We start from the raw sequence: 19,187 nt of genomic DNA, 5'->3' as shown, positions 1-19,187 counted from the left end.
ATAATCAGCTAGGAGTGTCCTATACCATCCCCTGTTTGTAAAATGCTCTGGTTTATCCATACCCCTTCTGACGCCGATTGATCCTGTCTCGAATTTCTCTGATGTAGGCTTCAGGCTCGTCTGATGGAGTAATCTTGGAGTCTTGAGACTCTTCACTGGGCTCCGTTGACGTTACAACGTATATTTCTTTAGGGATGTTCTTTTGTTCTATCCCTTTACGTTCATAAAGCCCATTTTCTAAATCTCGCTGGATTGAGACGTCGGTCTGGGCATATTTGTGTTGATAATAAATTATATTACGTTCTAAGTCGAATTTGATATTTTTTTCTGATGACGACCTTAGAGATCCTCTTGTAATTCCTTTATCACCAAAGGCGCCATCTTTAGGATTATTACCTGTTAAAAATATAAAATTAAAACTTAGAAAACACCGGTAACCGCTGTTGAACTTGTTAGGGTACGTTTCCTGCAATTGTATTACGTAGGGACGTCGAATATAATGTGTGATATTAAATGGCATTTATGGCTTACTATTTGAGTCGTCTATTATTATCTTTATTTTAATGTACATATTTGACGATATTGTAACAACAAGGTAAAGCATACCGGGCCGTATTTGATTTGTAGTCGTTTTTTTTTCGTAAGATTGCAATAAAATGTTGTGAACAGATACAGTTACCTATTCTGTATATTAATTTCCTCGCATGTCCTAAAAATCTTCCACTGAGTTACGAAAACGTATGGTGTAAAATCAGCCACAATAGTTGCTAAGCGGGCGAGGTGTTCAAAATGATGTTTAGTGAATAAGAGCGCGTTAAGGTATTTTTGAACACCTGGCCCGCTTAGCAACTTCTGCTGCTGATTGTACAATTTTCATAATTCAATATATACTTAAATAGGTACATGTATTTTAACCTCGTAAGTCCCCGCGTACTTGTACAAGTACAAATTAAGGATAGCACTTCAGACCTGACATTTTAACTACATAGATGGCGTAACTGCCTAATGTACTTACTCAAGTACAAATTTTTCATTCCCCATTTACCGGGTAGTTTTTTTACAACGGCAACACTGACACGGTCATTCTCATTCTATTTTCTATGGTCAATTTCGCCATGTTAGATAGGTAAAGTCAACTGTCAGTGTCAGTGTCACTTTTTCGCAAGATGGCCACACAGTCAGGTCGCTGGCCAGCACGAGGTAAGATAATCGGTTTATATTCAAGTAATCACTTGTATTTCTGTTGTCATACGAATGTATTAGTATATTTAAATTATAAATATTGTAAAATAAACAATATTTCAAAGAAACCTGTATATTTAAGGAGGGTCGTGATTGGTCAAAATAATTTGTACTTACGGTAGTACGTTCGGTCTAACTTACAAGTATTTTTTTTTATTCTAGCGTTTGATGAAAAGCAAATATCACAACTTCTCAATAACTATGACTTCAAGGACTCGGATAATGAAGATATGTTTATATCTAAACCCGACCAAGAATCAAATAGGGACTTTTCTAATATGAAGATAGAGAAATAGAAGTTGTAGTACGCGGACGTGTATCTAGTCATCGATTTCAAAGTGCTCGTGGTCAATGAGGTGGGCGTAGCCGTGGTAGTAGCACAAGTGCACAAGGGCGCGACGTGGTCAAAGTGCAAGGGGTAGGTCTGGAGATCTAGTCCAGATTTTGAACACCCAAATCCAACCTTCGTAGATGTAGTATGGTATTAAAATAATGAAAAGAGCTTTTGTAATTCACCTTTTTATAAGAAGAAGATTAGTTATGTTGTAATAAAGTAAAGATTTTACTTTAGTGATGTTTAGACAAAATATATGATTTAATTTTAATATTAAATAAATCCTTTAACTTTTTTTATTATACTGTGTAAAAACCCAATGTACTCACACAAGTACAAAATATTTTCAATAATTTCCTTCTTAAAGAGGTGCTATAGATAATAAACATACCATAAAAAATACTGAAAATAAGACCCCACTTCAAAAATCTCTAAAATCGACATCTTTTTGTTTCGGTCTGAAGCACTATTCTTGGTTTGTACTTGGTATAGTACAGCCGGCAGATATGACTACTGCTGTTGGAAAAACACAGGACTTACGAGGTTAACTGTCCCAAATTGGCCGAGCCTAATTTTATCCAAATCTAATGGAGAAAAAGTCGACAACATAATAAAAATCGGCCCACCTAAGACAACAGTCACTTATAATAAATGCTTGAAGTAAAATATATTCGTCTTAGCCAATTCGAAAGAAAATTGTTAACATTTATTTAACTATCAAAGGATTAGACTGTAGCAGTGAGATAGGCAGATAGGTACCCGGATAAAATAAAATAGAGTCTGTGCGGTAAGAGAAGAGTCGTAGAATGTATAGGCTCCCTTACATTCCACGACTTCTCTTTCCGCACAGACTATAAAAAGATTATGTGCAAACCTGAGTTGTCGGTGGTGCTGGAAGCGGGGTTCCGCCCGAGAGCGAGGGTCGTGTAAGAGCTGCGCTGCACGGCGCGCGCTCCCGGTCGGCAGCACCGCACCAGCGTGTTCTGAAAATAATCACCTGCGAGATTTATTCCAATACGCGTGCTCGCTAGATTTTTTTATTTGTGAATTTTCAAAAACGTTATACATATTAGGTATATTTTTATTTCGCAATTCTAAACAATCAATATTTGGTTCTATAGTTCGTTTTTTTTAGAATTAGAAATAAGGTAAACAATCTTGATGTGTCTTTTAGATGAAAAACACATTTTAAAAATAAGTTACGGTAAATATGTAACAATTATGAATCTAATACGATCTTTTATAGTCTTCTGCTTTCATAAGTAATAGTTATTGATTTTTAAAAAGTGTTTTTCAATTAAAAGACATGTCAAAATCGCTTACCTTCTTTCAAGTTCTTTCTAATGCTAAAAAAGACGAACTATAATACCTACAACGTTACTTTTCTCAAAAATGGACGACAAAGTCGACGTTGCCGGTTAAAAAATAGGTCGCGAAGTGCGTAGTTTATGGTCATTCAAAAAATTAAAAAGTTAAAAACATTGCAGTCTCGATTTCGGGACTGCAATGTCGCATACAAATTCCATTATTTAACAAGTTCCAAACTTCTTAAAACTTCAAATGGCCATATCAAATGAAGGCATAGGTCCCTTAAACAGCCAAACAGATGATCAGCATTTATTATTATATAAAGCCTGTAACAGACTATCGCACCGCACCGCGACCTTGGAGCGTCGCACTCATAAGTGAGAGCGAGAAACAGATATCTCTTTCTCGCTCTCACTTATGGGTGCGACGCTCCAAGGTCGCGGTGCGGTGCGATAGTCTGTTACAGGCTTAATGTTGGTACCGCGACTATTTAGGTGTCTCAAATAGGTTGGCGTATTTTCAGCAGAAAAATACACTTCTTTTTTTTTTTAAAGGCGGCAAGCTAATTTTTTTAATGGTTGTATTTTTTTCTGTGAAAATTAATGGAAAATTAGAACGTTGCTTCTGTAAGTTCTGTAAAATATTTCTATTTCTTGCACCATTTTTGAGAAAAGCACTATATATGACTCGGCTGGAAGGCTACTTGCTGGCTTCGGATTCAATTAAACGGACTCCCAAGGTCGTCCGTTTAAAACGAATCCTCAGCCTGCAAGTAGCTACTTCCGAACCTCGACAATAATGTACTATTAATTATGTGGGTGCTTTTGTATGTACATACTGGGCTGCTAGGTGCTTCGTTTTATTGTTTGCGTTTGAGACTAATTAAGTAATTAAACATATATGTATACCTAGCCTCTAGAGATAGTTAATCTTAGATATAAAAATAATGTAATTTTGTTATCATTCGTGCGTGCATTTCGCTCGCACTTGTTCGTACAAGAATTGGCGCGAGAGAGATGCAATTAGGGGATGCTCCAGGGAGGGGGGACACTCTTATATAAAGCCCCATAATAATAGCGCCATCTATATTTTTGAACGCTACACTTTTTTTTAATCGGCCACCCTCGGCCGTATGCCCTATTAAAACTTACACAAAGGTAATTTTCAACTATCTGATTGGTGTGTAGGGCCTGTAGGCATTACGAGTAAGTAATCAAATCACATTCACCTACATTTGATCAATTGTCACGTAATCTCTCAATTGGATTGAAGTATCTCTGTACAATTCAATGATTATGTCGATGATCCATCCAACGACGAAATTACTGCCTGGGATATGTTGTAGAATCGAATTAATGGACAAATACGTACAAACGAGACTCATGAATATATCAGTAGCAAAACAACACATACCTAAGTGCGTTTTGTATTAAAAACTAAGCAGGTACTTATAATTACAATGCCATTCAATTCCATATAATTAAATTCCAGGACAAGGTTGCTATTGATTTAGGTATCAATTATACAGAAGCGTGCATTTTGATAACAATTGTTCAATGGCGATAGCGTGCATCTTACCAATAAAGCGATAGTAGCCAGGTGGAAAGTAGATCCGCCACCTAGCTCGCACCACCGGGGTTATACATGTGCAAAATATAAAAAAGTAAGAAGATATGATATAAGTTTTTGGCAGTAATCTCATTTTTGGCACGAGCTTTTATCGCTAACTGTACGAGGGGCGTTCAATATATAATGAGAATGAGATGCAAACTCTTTAAATATTAGGAAAGTAAATACTGGCCGGTAAAGCTAATCTACCTAGCTGATTGCCATGAAAAAAAAACGAACTGTTTTTTGTTTTAAAAAAAAAATACGGCGATTTCTTTGCGATGCTGTTGAGTACGTTAGCGAAAATGGAGAAAATTGAACTGCGCGCCGTTATTAAATACTTGTGTTTGAAAAATTTTTCTACGGACCAAGTCAATTTAGATTTACGGGACACTTTAAGGTCTAATGCTCCTCCGTATTCGACAGTTGCACGTTGGTGCGCCGAATTTAGACGTGGAAGAACATCGACCATGGATGACCCCCGCTCCGGACGCCCTACTACAGCAGTAACTGAAGAAATTGTGAAAAAAGTCGAAAACTTAGTTTTGGCGGATCGTCGTGTCACGGTTCGTTTTATTGCTGAAAATGTAAAGATTTCAACGGGGAGCGTGTATAATATTTTACATGAACGCTTGGGTATGAAAAAGGTATCAGCGCGTTGGGTACCCAGAATGCTTACTGACACGCAAAAACAAACTAGAGTCGAGATTTGTCAAGAAGCTTTGGACCTGATACAGCAAGACCGGGAACTTTTTTTGGCGCGATTTATAACAATGGACGAAACATTGCTCCATCATTACGACCCTGAAAAGAAACTACAGTCTATGACATGGAAAAGGCCATCATCTCCAACTCCGAAGAAATTCAAGGTGGGCCCATCTGCCGATAAGGTCATGGGCTCTGTTTTTTGGGATGGTAAAGGGGTCGTAGTGATTGAGTATCTCGAGCATGGAGCCACTATTACGGGCTCTTTATATGCAAAACAAATAGCAACATTGCGCAATGAGATCCGTGAAAAACGGCGAGGTAAACTCTCGAAAATTGTGTTGTTCCATCAGGACAATGCACCGGCACACAAGTTCGCCGTTGCAATGGCTGCAATACGTGATGCTGGGTTCGATATCCTTAAGCATCCTCCGTATTCACCAGACCTCGCCCCTAGTGATTTCTACCTATTTCCGAGATTGAAGAAATACCTAAGAGGCAAGAAATTTGAAGAGGTAGTCGCTGCAGTACAAGATTTTTTAAGTACTCAAGATAAAACCTTTTTTAGAAATGGAATATTAAGTTTAGAAAAAAGATATACTAAGTGTATTATGCTAAAAGGTGACTATGTCGAAAAATAAAATAACATTTAATAAAAGTTGTATATAACATACTCATTCTCACTTTTTATTGAACGCCCCTCGTACAAGCTTTTATCGCAACCCCACACACAATAAGTTTGCGTTGTTTTATCACAGAGTTCCCATGGCTACCTCCTGTCACCATCCTCAGAACAGCTCCATGTCATCATAATATTGCATTGTCATCCGATTTACATATGTATGTATGTAAAATGTAAGCTCTATCGGAAATAGGGAAGTCGGTGTTATTAATTAATTATTAACATTTCAATTTCAATTTCTTTATTTATAACGTAAGTTACATGTCAATTTTATTATACATATTTACATCTTAATTTTATATTAACAATAATAAGTATCACATTAGTAGTTTACATAAAATATATAAAATGTCATGACATGCTAACAGGGCAAGGTAAATAAAAGCTTGTAATAAAAGCGATTAGACTGCGGTTCGACTTCTGAAATAATTGTAACATGATGTATCAGCCTTTGTCACTCCAACAATGCTAGCGTTTGATGTATTTATACGTAATCACTGTTCGTCGTTACATTCCGTCAAACGGTATAAATGTGTATGTATCGTTTACAGCGATAAGACCAAAGAGTAAAGTAAGTATCATTTAGTAAATAGAGCATAATAGGTAAAGAGAGCCCTCTTGAAGAATTTTATGGAAACTCACTTGAAAGCACCATCCGTGATTTGTTCCCGAAACTAACTATAGTAGAAGAGCTGGCCGCAAAATTTCTAACCGACTTGATACCACGATGAAATGCACAATGGTTTCCCATAAAAGTGATGCTAAGTCTGAATTCGATAGTCTGCCACGGCGGAACTTGCCGAAAGTACAAAAAAGAAGGCCACTTCCGGTGCGAAAAAAGGTGGCTGATTGGGTTAAATCTACCTACCTACCTGAGACCTAGTTGAGAGTATGAGAAAATTAAAAGTAAACACTGCGAGGAGTTTTTTTTATAAATAAATGTGAAGTGGAAATTGCGAGAACGTCCGCCCAAAATCTTCGGAACCATGATGCGAATAGAATATTTCGTAGCCTTGTGTTAGGTGTTTTATTTGAATATTTTCAAATACTTACCAATAAACTTCACGTACCTATTGGGCTAATCCAGTGAAAATCTTCGTAATTTAAATATTTTAAATGTACCTGTGATTACGTGTCTTTCAGTTCACTTCTGCCAGATCGAAACAAATTAACTTTTTTTTTAACAAGTTGGATTTGTCGATAAGCGCAATCGTTTGGTTAGGAAACGCAACCCCCAGGGTTGTCTATCTATCTAGCCAAGTAATATTCGTTTATAGAAAACGTCAATCCAAACTTATACTATAATGCATAGAAATGATCGCTTGTCTTTGCGATGGCACCTTTCATATATCTGGGAGCACGGCAGTGCCCCCGCCAAGTCGCGCAAAACAAAGAGACACGGCAGTACCATCCTTTCCTCGAAGCGATTCAGGCCATTTTCGACGTCCTGTAATTTTTACTTTCGATTGGCGTTTGTCGACACACGACACAGAAGTAGATGGGAAAATTAAGAGTACCAACCTTGAAAGCTTCCCGAAACTTATTGGACATGATGTGGTAAAGTATGGGGTTGATGCTAGTGGAGAAGTAGTAGAACACCCCCGAGATGTACGTGAGGACTGTGTAGGCGTGTAGCAGCAGGCTGGAGCGCGGGCGGTGGTGCTCGTCCGTGCCGTAGATGGCCACGAGCCTCTGCGCGTGGAACGGCGCCCAGCATATGAAGAATGCCACTACTACGGCCACTGCGAAACAACAACTCATTTATGCTTTTATAACCAATATCAAAAGCGTATTTTGAGGCGATTGATAAGACGCTTTCATATGTTGAGGATAGTCGAAACAACGAAAACATTTAAGTAGGTAAAAAATTGCTCGGAATTATGATGAGAAATTAATCCACTCGTCTTGATTAGTGTCATGCTATATTTAGCTCCGGGAAAGGGCCAAGCACTTTTATATGTACAATTGATTGTACACACAGCTCACAAGGTTATATATGTATGTATTAGCTAATATGGGGCATTATCTATGAAATGGGACCTTATTGTCGATGGCGCTTACGCCGCACAGCGTCGCGCGGCATTGTATTTATATCGGAGCATCGTTAATAATGGCGTAACCGCCATCAACAATAAGGTCCCTTTTCATAGACAACGTCACATATTAGATTAAAGACTAGCCAGCGAAATTTTCTAAACAACAGAGGGTTCTTTACGAGTATAAATAGAGAACCCTCTGTTGTAAAATTTCGCTGGCTAATCTTTTACAATATGGTTCCATTCCCATTATGAAAATACGACAATAGGTACAATTTCTAATGGACTCGTAATCCATAAAAACCGGCCAAGTGCGAGTCGGACTCACGCACGGAGGGTTCCGCATCATCAACAAAAAATAGAGCAAAACAAGCAAAAAAACGGTTACCCATCCAAGTACTGACCCCGCCCGACGTTGCTTAACTTCGGTCAAAAATCACGTTTGTTGTATGGGAGCCCCACTTAAATCTTTATTTTATTCTGATTTTAGTATTTGTTGTTATAGCGGCAACAGAAATACATCATCTGTGAAAATTTCAACAGTCTAGCTATCACGGTTCGTGAGATACAGCTTGGTGACAGACGGACGGACGGACAGCGGAGTCTTAGTAATAGGGTCCCGTTTTTACCCTTTGGGTACGGAACCCTAAAAAGTATCTTAGCCTCCTCGCTATCAAGCACTTTTATTACTTAAGTAACATGAAAAGTAACAGTCGCGTTGTTTTCTTAATGACAAACTGACAGACCTCAGAGAAGGGGATGCTCGCAATGATTTATAACTCAAGATAGGTTATAGGCGTTCCAAAATTGAAGCGCTTAACTTGTGACAAATTGGACAAGTTGCCTTTAGTCGCGGCTGGACAAGTGAGAAATGTGCACGTGCTAACGAGCTCCCGCACACCGAAAGAGAAAGAGACGACCTTATGTTTAACAACGAGTGTGACAAAGATGGATGGAATGAGAAAATTAATCAAAAATAACAGATTTCTTCGTAGGCACAGAAATAAATATGGAAGTATTTTTTGTGCACCTCAAGTATGAGTATAACCTATTGGATGCTCGATGATCGGCAATTACGAGTAGGATTTCGAATATCTAATAATTATAAATCCGGTATCTAATAATTAATTTTAATTAAGAGGAGAAACCTCAATATGAACCTTTTTAATAGATTTAACTTAATAAAACAAAGAATTATAGAATTATGCAGTACACAAACGTAAGTAGATTGTTAACCAAGGGTGGAAAGTGAACCATTTCACCCGAGATATTTCGAGGGTGAGATGATTACTTTTACCCGAGTTAAACACTCTACTTTTCATTTCGACTATGAGGAAAGTCAAACACGAGAAATGTAGGTTTATTATTGGTAGTATTTATGAAGTTTTTCAAGTTCACTTGATGCTTTGTATTCATCACTGATTTAAGCATAGAGTAATTGCTCCAAAGTGTGGAAGGTTGTAATGATTTAGACATTTCACTGAAATAAGCCAAAAATACGTTTTCCGACAGCGACTTCACTTTTTTAACGCTTCTCCAATTCATGAAGTGCTCGTATGCCTTTAGGTATCTTTGTATGCAGGTAAAATATTATCAACAATATTTTGCTTCTTCTTTAACAGATTCAGGAGTTAATTCTATGTTTAAAGTCACTCGAATCACTTAAAAATCTATTTTGAACCAGAGCAAATAAGTAATGTCTCAACAGTTTATTTATTTAGTTTAGTACCAATACCCAATACCTATTCCCGCCTTTTCCTAATTAGTTTTTTTCTATTTTATGAAAATAAAAATGTTGCTACTGCCAAAATATTTATTATTGTGTATATAAATTATACTAAGTATAGCTGGTCAAGCAAATCTTGTCAGTAAATAAAGGCGCGAAATTCAAATTTTCTATGGGACGATATCCCTTATTTTTAAAATTTGCCGCCTTTTTCTACTGACAAGATCTGCTTGACAAGCTATACTTGTATATTTAATTATTTAAATGTATAAAATAAACATAAATATTTGTTAATAAATGACAATGAATGTTTATTAAAATATTATCAATATTACATTCATTCATTCAGTTTCATTTTTTTTAAGGCGCGTATACATTAAGCATTTCAGACACATCCCAGTTTAAGATCGGATTGTCTATCTATGGTTTTAAAATTTTTTTTCGATCAAAATGTAAACGGCGCCAATTTCAGTCATGCGGACGCTAATATGAGAGCGTTTAACTGAATAATATGGCATATATGGCTGTTAGCCGTTGCTCGACATAAAAAAAAATACTTTCCAATTCCGTGGGAAATGCAATTTTCCACCCGGTTATCAGCCTATGAAAGGTGAACTTTCCGAACAGGAGAGATGAAAAGTAATTTAATTTATGTAGTTCTACCGTGAGCAGTCAGTAATAAAAAAAACATGTTTTAATTACCTATTTGTACCATTTTTTTTTTTATTTAGTAGTGTGTGCATAGTCATTTACACAATTAAAAACTATAGCTGGTCAACCAAATCTTGTCAGTAAAAAAAGGCGCGAAATTCAAATTTTCTATGGGACGATATCCCTTCGCGCCTACATTTTTCAAATTTGCCGCCTTTTTTTACTGTCAAGATCTGCTTGACCAGCTATAAATGATAATGCATTAGAAAGTAGAAACTTTAAATAACAAAACGAAAATATACAGAAGTTTAACTGGAACATACCCATTCGTTAACTATTAGCTCTATACAAAAAGTAATTACCTAACTGACTTACTGCACTGAGTAAACTTGTTAACGAGTTTTTCACCACATCAAGCTGGTAACAAGGCTCTCTTGATTGTTCAAAAACTGTTGAGAAAGTTGTGTTTTATCCACATGGGTGGCAAAGTAATAAAATGCAATGTTGAGTTTTTTCCTTATGTTGGCTGGTAGAATTGACTTTTAAATGATGATTTTGAATGATACATATTTAACAACATTAATTTTGAATTGATTTCATTTGATTATGTTTGATACTTTCCTTGCGTTGGTGTGGTAATTTTTTTTGTTTTTACTCGGTGGTAAAGTTTGTTTAACCCTCGTGCCTTGAAACCATCGCAACGCTCAACATTCAACTTTTCGAACCACTCGCAATATTCGTGGTTCAATTTTGGAATCTTTTGCTTGCTCGGGTATCAATATTAGCACGAGAGGTTAAACAACAACTTTGCCCCTTTGCAAAACAAATAACTACTTATTACCCATACTATTATAAATGCGAAAGTGTGTCTTGTCTATCTGCCTGTCTGTACCTAGTTGTGTTACCCCTTCACGCTTAAACTGCTGAACCGATTTAGTAGAAAATTGGCATATAGATAGTTTGAGTCCCGGGGAAGGACATAGGTAGGGTTTTTAACTTTTTATGTCGGAAATCATCCCTAAAGAGGGTGAAACGGGGGTGGAATTGAGATAATTAATGAATTGTCTGTTAATTGATGTAAGCAATTAAACATATGTTCAAATTGAATGATTGGCATTAGCATTATCCAGGTGCTATACTTTAGCTGCTTTCACTAATTCCACACAGACGAAGTCGCCGGCAAAAGCTACTATTTTATAATTAAATCCTTACCTAGCATTTTTATGACGCGCTTCGTTGACTGGCTGTGCTTCCTGTGTACTTTATGAGTGAATCTCATTTTCGGTTTTATTTCCTTTTGCCCCGGTACGTCATTACTTAAATCAGATCTTTTTAATCTCAGTCCAATTAGAGAATATAGCACTGTTATAAGCGCCATGGGGGCGAAGAAGAAGAAGAATGTTGACATCTCAAAGGAGTGCTGTATGATGACTCGGGTCTGGAGGCACATGGCGACGCCCTGGTGGCTTCGCACGCCGAACTGCAACGCCTGTGGCAGCGCCAGCGTCAGCGCCGCCACCCACAGCGCCACCACGTGCCGCGTGGCGCGCGACAGCTTCGACATCTTGTGCGACACGAACGGGTGGCATATGGCCAGGTACCGCTCGATCGTGAACAGGGTGATCGTCAGCACGCTGGCGTTCGTCGACGTCTCCGCCGCCAGCCCCCGGATCAGACAGAACGCCGGCCCGAACACGTACGGCCACTTCGACCATATCGAATACATCTCCTGAGGCATACCACTAATCAGTAAAAGTAAGTCTGATATCGCTAAACTAAATAAATAATAGTTTGTTGCTGTGTGCATACTTTTGTTTCGGATTATCACTAAGCATGTGAAAATATTTCCAAAAAGTCCGGTCACAAATATAATAGAGTACATTATTGTTATAGGTATCACTATATACATGGGGTCCCTTTGTGGCCCGAATATCAGTACGGGGTCCACAGGTTCGTTGGTAAAGTTCGTGTCATTCACACGCAAGAAAGAGCCCATTTTATTAAATGTTTGATTAATAGTAATTTTCACATCGTTAATTGGTGTTTACACTATCGATCTTTCACTATACACACACGATTGCTTCGTCCATGAACAGTTTCGAGACCTGTAACAACAAATAAGTTATTAATATATTATACTCGTACCTAATGTCCTTACATTCTATGTGAAATCAATATTATATTGACATTAATAATAACAAGTTATTATAAAAGAGTACCAGAGACTGGTACTAATAGTACGTAGGTACGAGGGGCGTTCAATAAAAAGTGAGAATTTTTACTGACACTAATATTATTTTTCTACATAGTCACCCTCAAGGTTAATAAGTAATACACTTAATGTATCTTTTTCTAAACTTAAGATCCTGGGAACCTAAAAAATCATCTACAGCGGCTATTAAATACTTAAACTTGCTTGAGCCATTTGTACTTCAACCTATGTTTGGAGTTCTTCAACACGCATAAACGGCTGAACAGTTTTGGATGTAATGGAGGTGGAATGGGGTTGAAATGAGGGTTAAAAATACGGGAGGGATTGGTTGGGCGGTTGGTCAGTTTAACAACTTTTACGCGAACGAAGTCGCGAGCGAACGCTAGTTTTATATTTTCAACTCGTATAAGCATTATTACATTGATAACATACCTACAATGCAATTGCAGTGCAAGAAAATGACAAGCAAGGTCTTCGACTAAGGCGGTCATATTAGCGACTATTATATCGTTGGCCATTAACTTACGCTGCATTTTAAGCGCTTATAATAGAACAAGCTGCATTACTCCGTCAACTGCTGACATATACAACATACCTATTTCACTAGTCAGCGTACAATGTATCGTTCCTCGTCGGAGTCTAGATAGTGTCGCATTGCACCTTGATTATAAAACTTGGCTTCCGATTTGCTTCCGACCACGCCCACGCCCCCACAACATGACGGCATCCTCTTTAATGAAACGGTTGGTAAAGAAAAGAAGTTTCGTGGTGGTTTTCAGTAGATGGTCTCTTAATATTAGAACGAAATCGAGTTTATTTAATGTTAAAAATAATAATAAATAGTAGGGACAACTTTTGCCATAGAAACCCCTAAAGGGAAAATACTACATAATTAAGTCAGAATATTGAAGTAATTGTTAGAGAATTTTCTTTTACTTTCATCAACAACAGATAGAACTTCATCTCTATTAACACAGACAAGTCTTTATTAAAAGTGTAAAAGGTAGAATTTTAATAGGACAATTGAAAACACGGAAAGAACATGTCTAGTCAAGTAGTCAGTTTTTTTTCAAAAATGAGATTTTAATCTCAAAATGTAGAGCTCTCAATGAACTATTGAACTATTTGTTACGGCTTCTGTTACCTTTGTAATTACGAATACATATAATTTTATATGAAACAACTAAATTGATTATTTCTGAATGTATACTTCTGAAAGAGTTGTGCCCTTACAATAAAATAATCAGGAGACTTGAATCTACATCATACAAAAATTTCGTGAGTTTTGACAGAAACCACTTTTTCCCTATGTTTTCATAGGTAATCATAATCATAATTCTTTACTGCAACCATGCTGCGAGTTAAGTACCTACTTTGGATGTGAATGTAATGTGACTTCAACTGTATACCGACTCCAGTATTTTAAAATTAGTTTAATATAAAATATAACTTTAAGGTAAGGTAAACTAACTTTGCATGAAACTGGTCACAGACGTGTTATTTACAGAGAAGATTTGAGTAGAGCACGAATAACAGAAAACAACCAGTAAAGTAAATGCTATTCTCTGATTTCAGTGTACGTGAACTATTGTTTGATGCTCGTTGGTCTTAGATGAGGTCTTTGACGTTGGGTTGTACCTATCTGAGAAAAAGGATGACGTTTGATGAAGATGAATGTTGACATTCCTGACTCGCTTTTCATATATTTGCGTACGAATACAGGATGGAAAAAAATATTGAGACTCGGAGGGAAAGTGCCTTAAAACCTTAAGTTAGCTCATTTTATGAATTCGTTTTATTTTTAGTAATTCATTTAATTAATTTTTAATACTTACGAGTATATTTAAGTAGGTATGTACCTATCTCTAACAGTTTATTTTCCCTACAAGTGTTTCTCTTATACCACTCAACTATAATATGTTGTTACTGTAGAGGTTGTAGGTATAGTACAGGTAACAATCTTCTACTACTGGTTACTGTTTAAATTTTGGATTAAATCGACTAAAAAATTCAAGTGAGTGAAACCGTTGTCGTCTAAATAGTTTATGGTTTAAAATATTCTCACGAAAGTTTAATTAAATTTTCGATATTTTAATGAAATTTAAATTATTGATAGTCATTGTAATCCATACAAAATAATGAAATATCCGTTACTTTCCAGGTTTGAGCATCCAGCCCACGCTCGCAAGGTTACTTCTGAATAAACTAAATCTTAGGCCCACTTGTACTATTCCACTGCCCCGGGGTTAACCGGTTAAATCTGGAGTTACCATGGTTACCAGTACAATTTGACACTAGGTTAACGGTTTAACAGCTTAACCCCGGGTTAGTGGGTTGCTGCAAGTGGGTATTAATGACATTTGCCAGCTGTGTTGTTGATATTTGATATATGATACCTACCTACCTAAGTACTGTTGTTGTTTTAGTTGAGCGCATCGCCAACAAACTGTTTTACAGTTTGGCGAAACTTTAATTATAGGTATATATAACACTGTACTTTGTGTTTTGTTAAATAAATAAAAAAAATAAAAAAGTCGAAATTGGTTGCTGTCATTGCTGAATGTCCACAGCAACCAATTCCAATTTAATAAATTGAGATTCGACCCAAGCATTTTCTATGCAAGAACAGATCATACATTAGGTAAGTACAAAAATATATACAATTAAAGGTATTAAACGTCTAAAGTATTATATCTGAATTTTCACGGTGATATGAATTTTGAATTGCAATAGGCTAGTGATTAAACAACAGTAACAACACACTTCAAATAATACATTTGTCATCAATTCGTAAGTATGAACTTTCTAACTTAGCTCGAAACAATCGTAAATTCACACGTCGACAAATATTTGTTTAATTTTTTTTTTTTTTTTTTTTTTTTTTATGTAGAAGTGTGAGTTTTTTATTCAGAGACCATACTTTTATATCCGCAACGCAGGCTTCGTCAGGTAAACACAAACTTACAATCAGCTACAGGCATCGTCACACAAAACTACAGCGATAAAATCCGCAACAGGCTTCGTCAACTCACTCTAAAAATACACATTAATAACAAAAAAAAAAAAGAAAAAAAAAAAAAAAAAAACCTACAAATAAAAATTAAATTAAGATTATGTTTGCACCAGTGCTCAGTGGTGCATCAATTAATTTAAGTATAGGTACTGTTTTTAGGGTTCCGTACCCAAAGGGTAAAAAACGGGACCCTATTACTAAGACTTCGCTGTCCGTCCGTCCATCCGTCCGTCTGTCACTAGGCTGTATCTCATGAACCGCGATAGCTAGATAGTTGAAATTTTCACAAATGATGTATCTCTGTTGCCGCTATAACAACAAATACTAAAAATAAAATAAAATAAATATTTAAGGGGGGCTCCCATACAACAAACACGATTTTTTTGCTCTATTTTTTGTTGATGGCGCGGAACCCTCCGTGCGCCAGTCCGACTCCCACTTGGCCGGTTTTTTTCTTGTTAGGCTGTACCAGTGCAATACATTTTGATATTTTCCGACCTGTGATGCGAATAATTCTAAAAACGTTAAGAGATGGTCTTCTTTATTGTCCACGAAATACGTGACGTTGCGTCACCGTCGAAGGGAACTTTGTCTATCAGCACAACATTCATTTTATGGGCACTAAAATTTAATGGCGCTTCGAATTGTAGTCAACCTACCAGTCAATTTCAGGAAATTTCCCGATTTTGGCTACAAAAAACGAACATTTTGTTCAGTTGGACTAAAATACATTTTACATTTTGGAATAAATTTATGTATATTAAAAAAATATCTTTACAAGCCGGCTGCAAGATCTTATTGAAATTATACTAAACTCAATTTATCATCCACGAGCTAAGGAGCTAAGCAAGTAAGCAGAGGGCCTACCGCGCAATCCGAAATTCGCAAATTGCGGGCATCTTTCTCTATCACTCTAATTACGCCTTAGTTGGAGTAAAAGAGAAAGATGCCTGCAATTTACGAACTTGATTTTTTTTTAAACCAAGAGTACCTATTCCAGGCTTAATATTTGGTAAAATAATGATCTTATAATGACGCTGTACATAAGAAAGCTATAATTTCAGCCAGGGGCAGTTTTACTATATTATGGGGGACCGGCCAGACTCTTTGCACGTTGCAGTTTAACCACAGCAGTTGGACAGCTACATTGACAAAGATTTTAGGGTAGACGTGCCTACCCATGAATATTTTCGTATATAAAAAGGATTTTTTTCCTAAATTTAGTAGAACTTTTAATGGAAGCTGGTAAAACTAGCGCTGTGGCAGGCATTTAGTTTATTTTGTCAGTTATTTAAATCGAGCTATCATCGACCGACGCATGTGGCTAGTGATCGACCGAAATTAAATTCCATTTTTGTTACCGAAAAAACTCGGGTAAGTACCGTTATTTGTTTTGTATTGCTTGAATTTTATACTTAAGCCTTTTTGTGAGACTCATACAATCAAACTATTTAATGAGATTAGTAAGCTTACAGTATTTTTTTAAAGTAGTGAAGAATCATATCGTTACTTCCTTTTTTGTTACATTTTAATAGTTACGTATAGCTAGGAAGTCAGGGTAACAAAATAGAATTTTTAATATAATTCTCATTTATCCGCATGCATATTATCACAGACAATTTTAGCAGTTATTAAGACTTGTGTAGACTATTCTGTATACATTAAAATGTAATAACACTATGCCTAAGATTTCTTACTTTGTTACCAATGTTCTTATTTTGTTACTGTCCCTTGAACATTTAGGAGAATTTTATTGATTTATGTTTATTTTTTATAAAGAAGTTGAACTTGTTAAATGTTTAGTAATTAAGTATAGTCAACCTCATAAGATAATTTCGTAAGACAATTAAGATTACTTAAATAATACGCGTTACAACCTAATTTTAAAAGCGAGGATTGATTAAATGGTAATGTAAAGAAGTGTTAATCCATTTTATTGCTTTTATTACCTTACACAAGAGTATTTCTTTGTTATTAATATTCGCGTATTTGTTAATACTATCCTATTTAATCAATAATACCATATACATTCATGTGTAGTTATTATAATTCCTAATACTTAAGCTATGGTAACAAAAAAGGAAATTGTGTTTGCCCCAACTCAATTAAATACACTTTACACATAAAATTACACTTCAAATCCCGAAATAATTTATATATCCTGAATTATAAGAAACCTTTTAATAATATGTAATAAAAAATCATGAAACCGCAATCTACAAAATGTACAAATATTTTGGGAAATGTTCAATAGCTGTCGCTGTCGCAAAATACTGTTTTTAAATATTGTTTTTTACCTTTCAAAAAAATGTCGCCAATGATAAAAACCGCGTCTACATGACCTGATACAGCTATCGTTTCAAGCTATAGCCGGTCAAGCAGATCTTGTCAGTAGAAAAAAGCGGCAAATTTGAAAAATGTAGGCGCGAAGGGATATCGTCCCATAGAAAATTTTAAGTAGGTATAGGTATATAATATAGTCTGGCCATCACAACTTATCAGTAAGTAGAACAAAGAAAAACTATACTCATCCCTTTCTTTTGGGTGTTAGTAATAACGTAAGACAAAGACAGTATGATTCTTCTCTGTCTATGTTTGAAATGAGACCATCCTGGTCCAAACTATAATTTCTCATCTCAAGTAGGTCATAATTTCATAGAAATTGACGTTTAAAATAACACTTACACTGCGTGTGCTATCAAAATCGTTGCAGAATTATCTTGGTCTAACTCTAGGTAAGTTTGCAGCCTCTAATCTAGTTCCGTTTAACTTAACTTCATAATTTACTTATAATAAATGCCTTTTGTTAATGACAATTTCAATTAGAAAATATTTTTCCTTGGAGAATTATTTTAGGTATCTGTTTAACTTGTTGTTTTCACCTTTCATTGTTTAGTTTTTCTTATTTGACATCTACAACGACGTTGGTTAAAGTCAAGGCCATCAAAAACACTCCTAATTATCTTAAAATATTTAAATTTACTCCTAAATGTACTCTTTCTCCTTCCTAATTTAATTGATTGAAGTATATTAAAGGCATGTTTACCTTGCACTTCTACAATATGATGTGGCTCATGGTACGAGTACGAGTAAAAAAAGCGGCCAAGTGCGAGTCGGACTCGCCCATGAAGGGTTCCGTATTTAGGCGATTTATGACGTATATAAAAAAAACTACTTACTAGATCTCGTTCAAATTCAAACCAATTTTCGGTGGAAGTTTACATGGTACTGTATATCATATATTTTTTTTAGTTTTATCATTCTCTTATTTTAGAAGTTACAGGGGGGGGACACACATTTTACCACTTTGGAAGTGTCTCTCGCGCAAACTATTCAGTTTAGAAAAAAATGATATTAGAAACCTCAATATCATTTTTGAAGACCTATCCATAGATACCCCACACGTATGGGTTTGATGAAAAAAAAATTTTTGAGTTTCAGTTCGAAGTATGGGGAACCCCAAAAATTTATTGTTTTTTTTTTCTATTTTTGTGTGAAAATCTTAATGCGGTTCACAGAATACATCTACTTACCAAGTTTCAACAGTATAGTTCTTATAGTTTCGGAGAAAAGTGGCTGTGACATACGGACGGACAGACAGACGGACAGACAGACAGACAGACAGACATGACGAATCTATAAGGGTTCCGTTTTTTGCCATTTGGCTTCG

At 36.1% G+C, this 19,187-nt stretch overlaps 1 protein-coding gene across 2 annotated transcripts in view; it reads right to left on the bottom strand.

Moving 5' to 3' along the window:
- Positions 1 to 28: 28 nt before the first annotated feature.
- Positions 29 to 19,187, bottom strand: part of LOC134651456 (pyrokinin-1 receptor-like) — a 49,836-nt gene continuing 30,677 nt past the window's right edge. Inside the window, exons 2-5 of one of the 2 annotated variants that reach the window (XM_063506568.1) lie at positions 11,505 to 12,397; positions 7,401 to 7,621; positions 2,451 to 2,559; positions 29 to 396 (exon numbers count right to left, since the gene is read on the bottom strand). In XM_063506568.1, coding sequence (XP_063362638.1) covers positions 53 to 396; positions 2,451 to 2,559; positions 7,401 to 7,621; positions 11,505 to 12,288 — 1,458 coding nt within the window. In that variant the 5' untranslated portion in view covers positions 12,289 to 12,397 and the 3' untranslated portion in view covers positions 29 to 52. Of the gene's footprint in view, positions 397 to 2,450; positions 2,574 to 7,400; positions 7,622 to 11,504; positions 12,398 to 19,187 lie in introns of both variants that reach the window. The other variant, XM_063506576.1, reaches the window with a different exon arrangement.

This window comes from Cydia amplana, chromosome 1 (assembly GCF_948474715.1).
Source record: "Cydia amplana chromosome 1, ilCydAmpl1.1, whole genome shotgun sequence".
In the NCBI taxonomy this organism is placed as follows: Eukaryota; Metazoa; Arthropoda; class Insecta; order Lepidoptera; family Tortricidae; genus Cydia; species Cydia amplana.
Note: the sequence above shows the minus strand (reverse complement) of the source record. Positions and strands in the feature narration are given on the sequence as shown.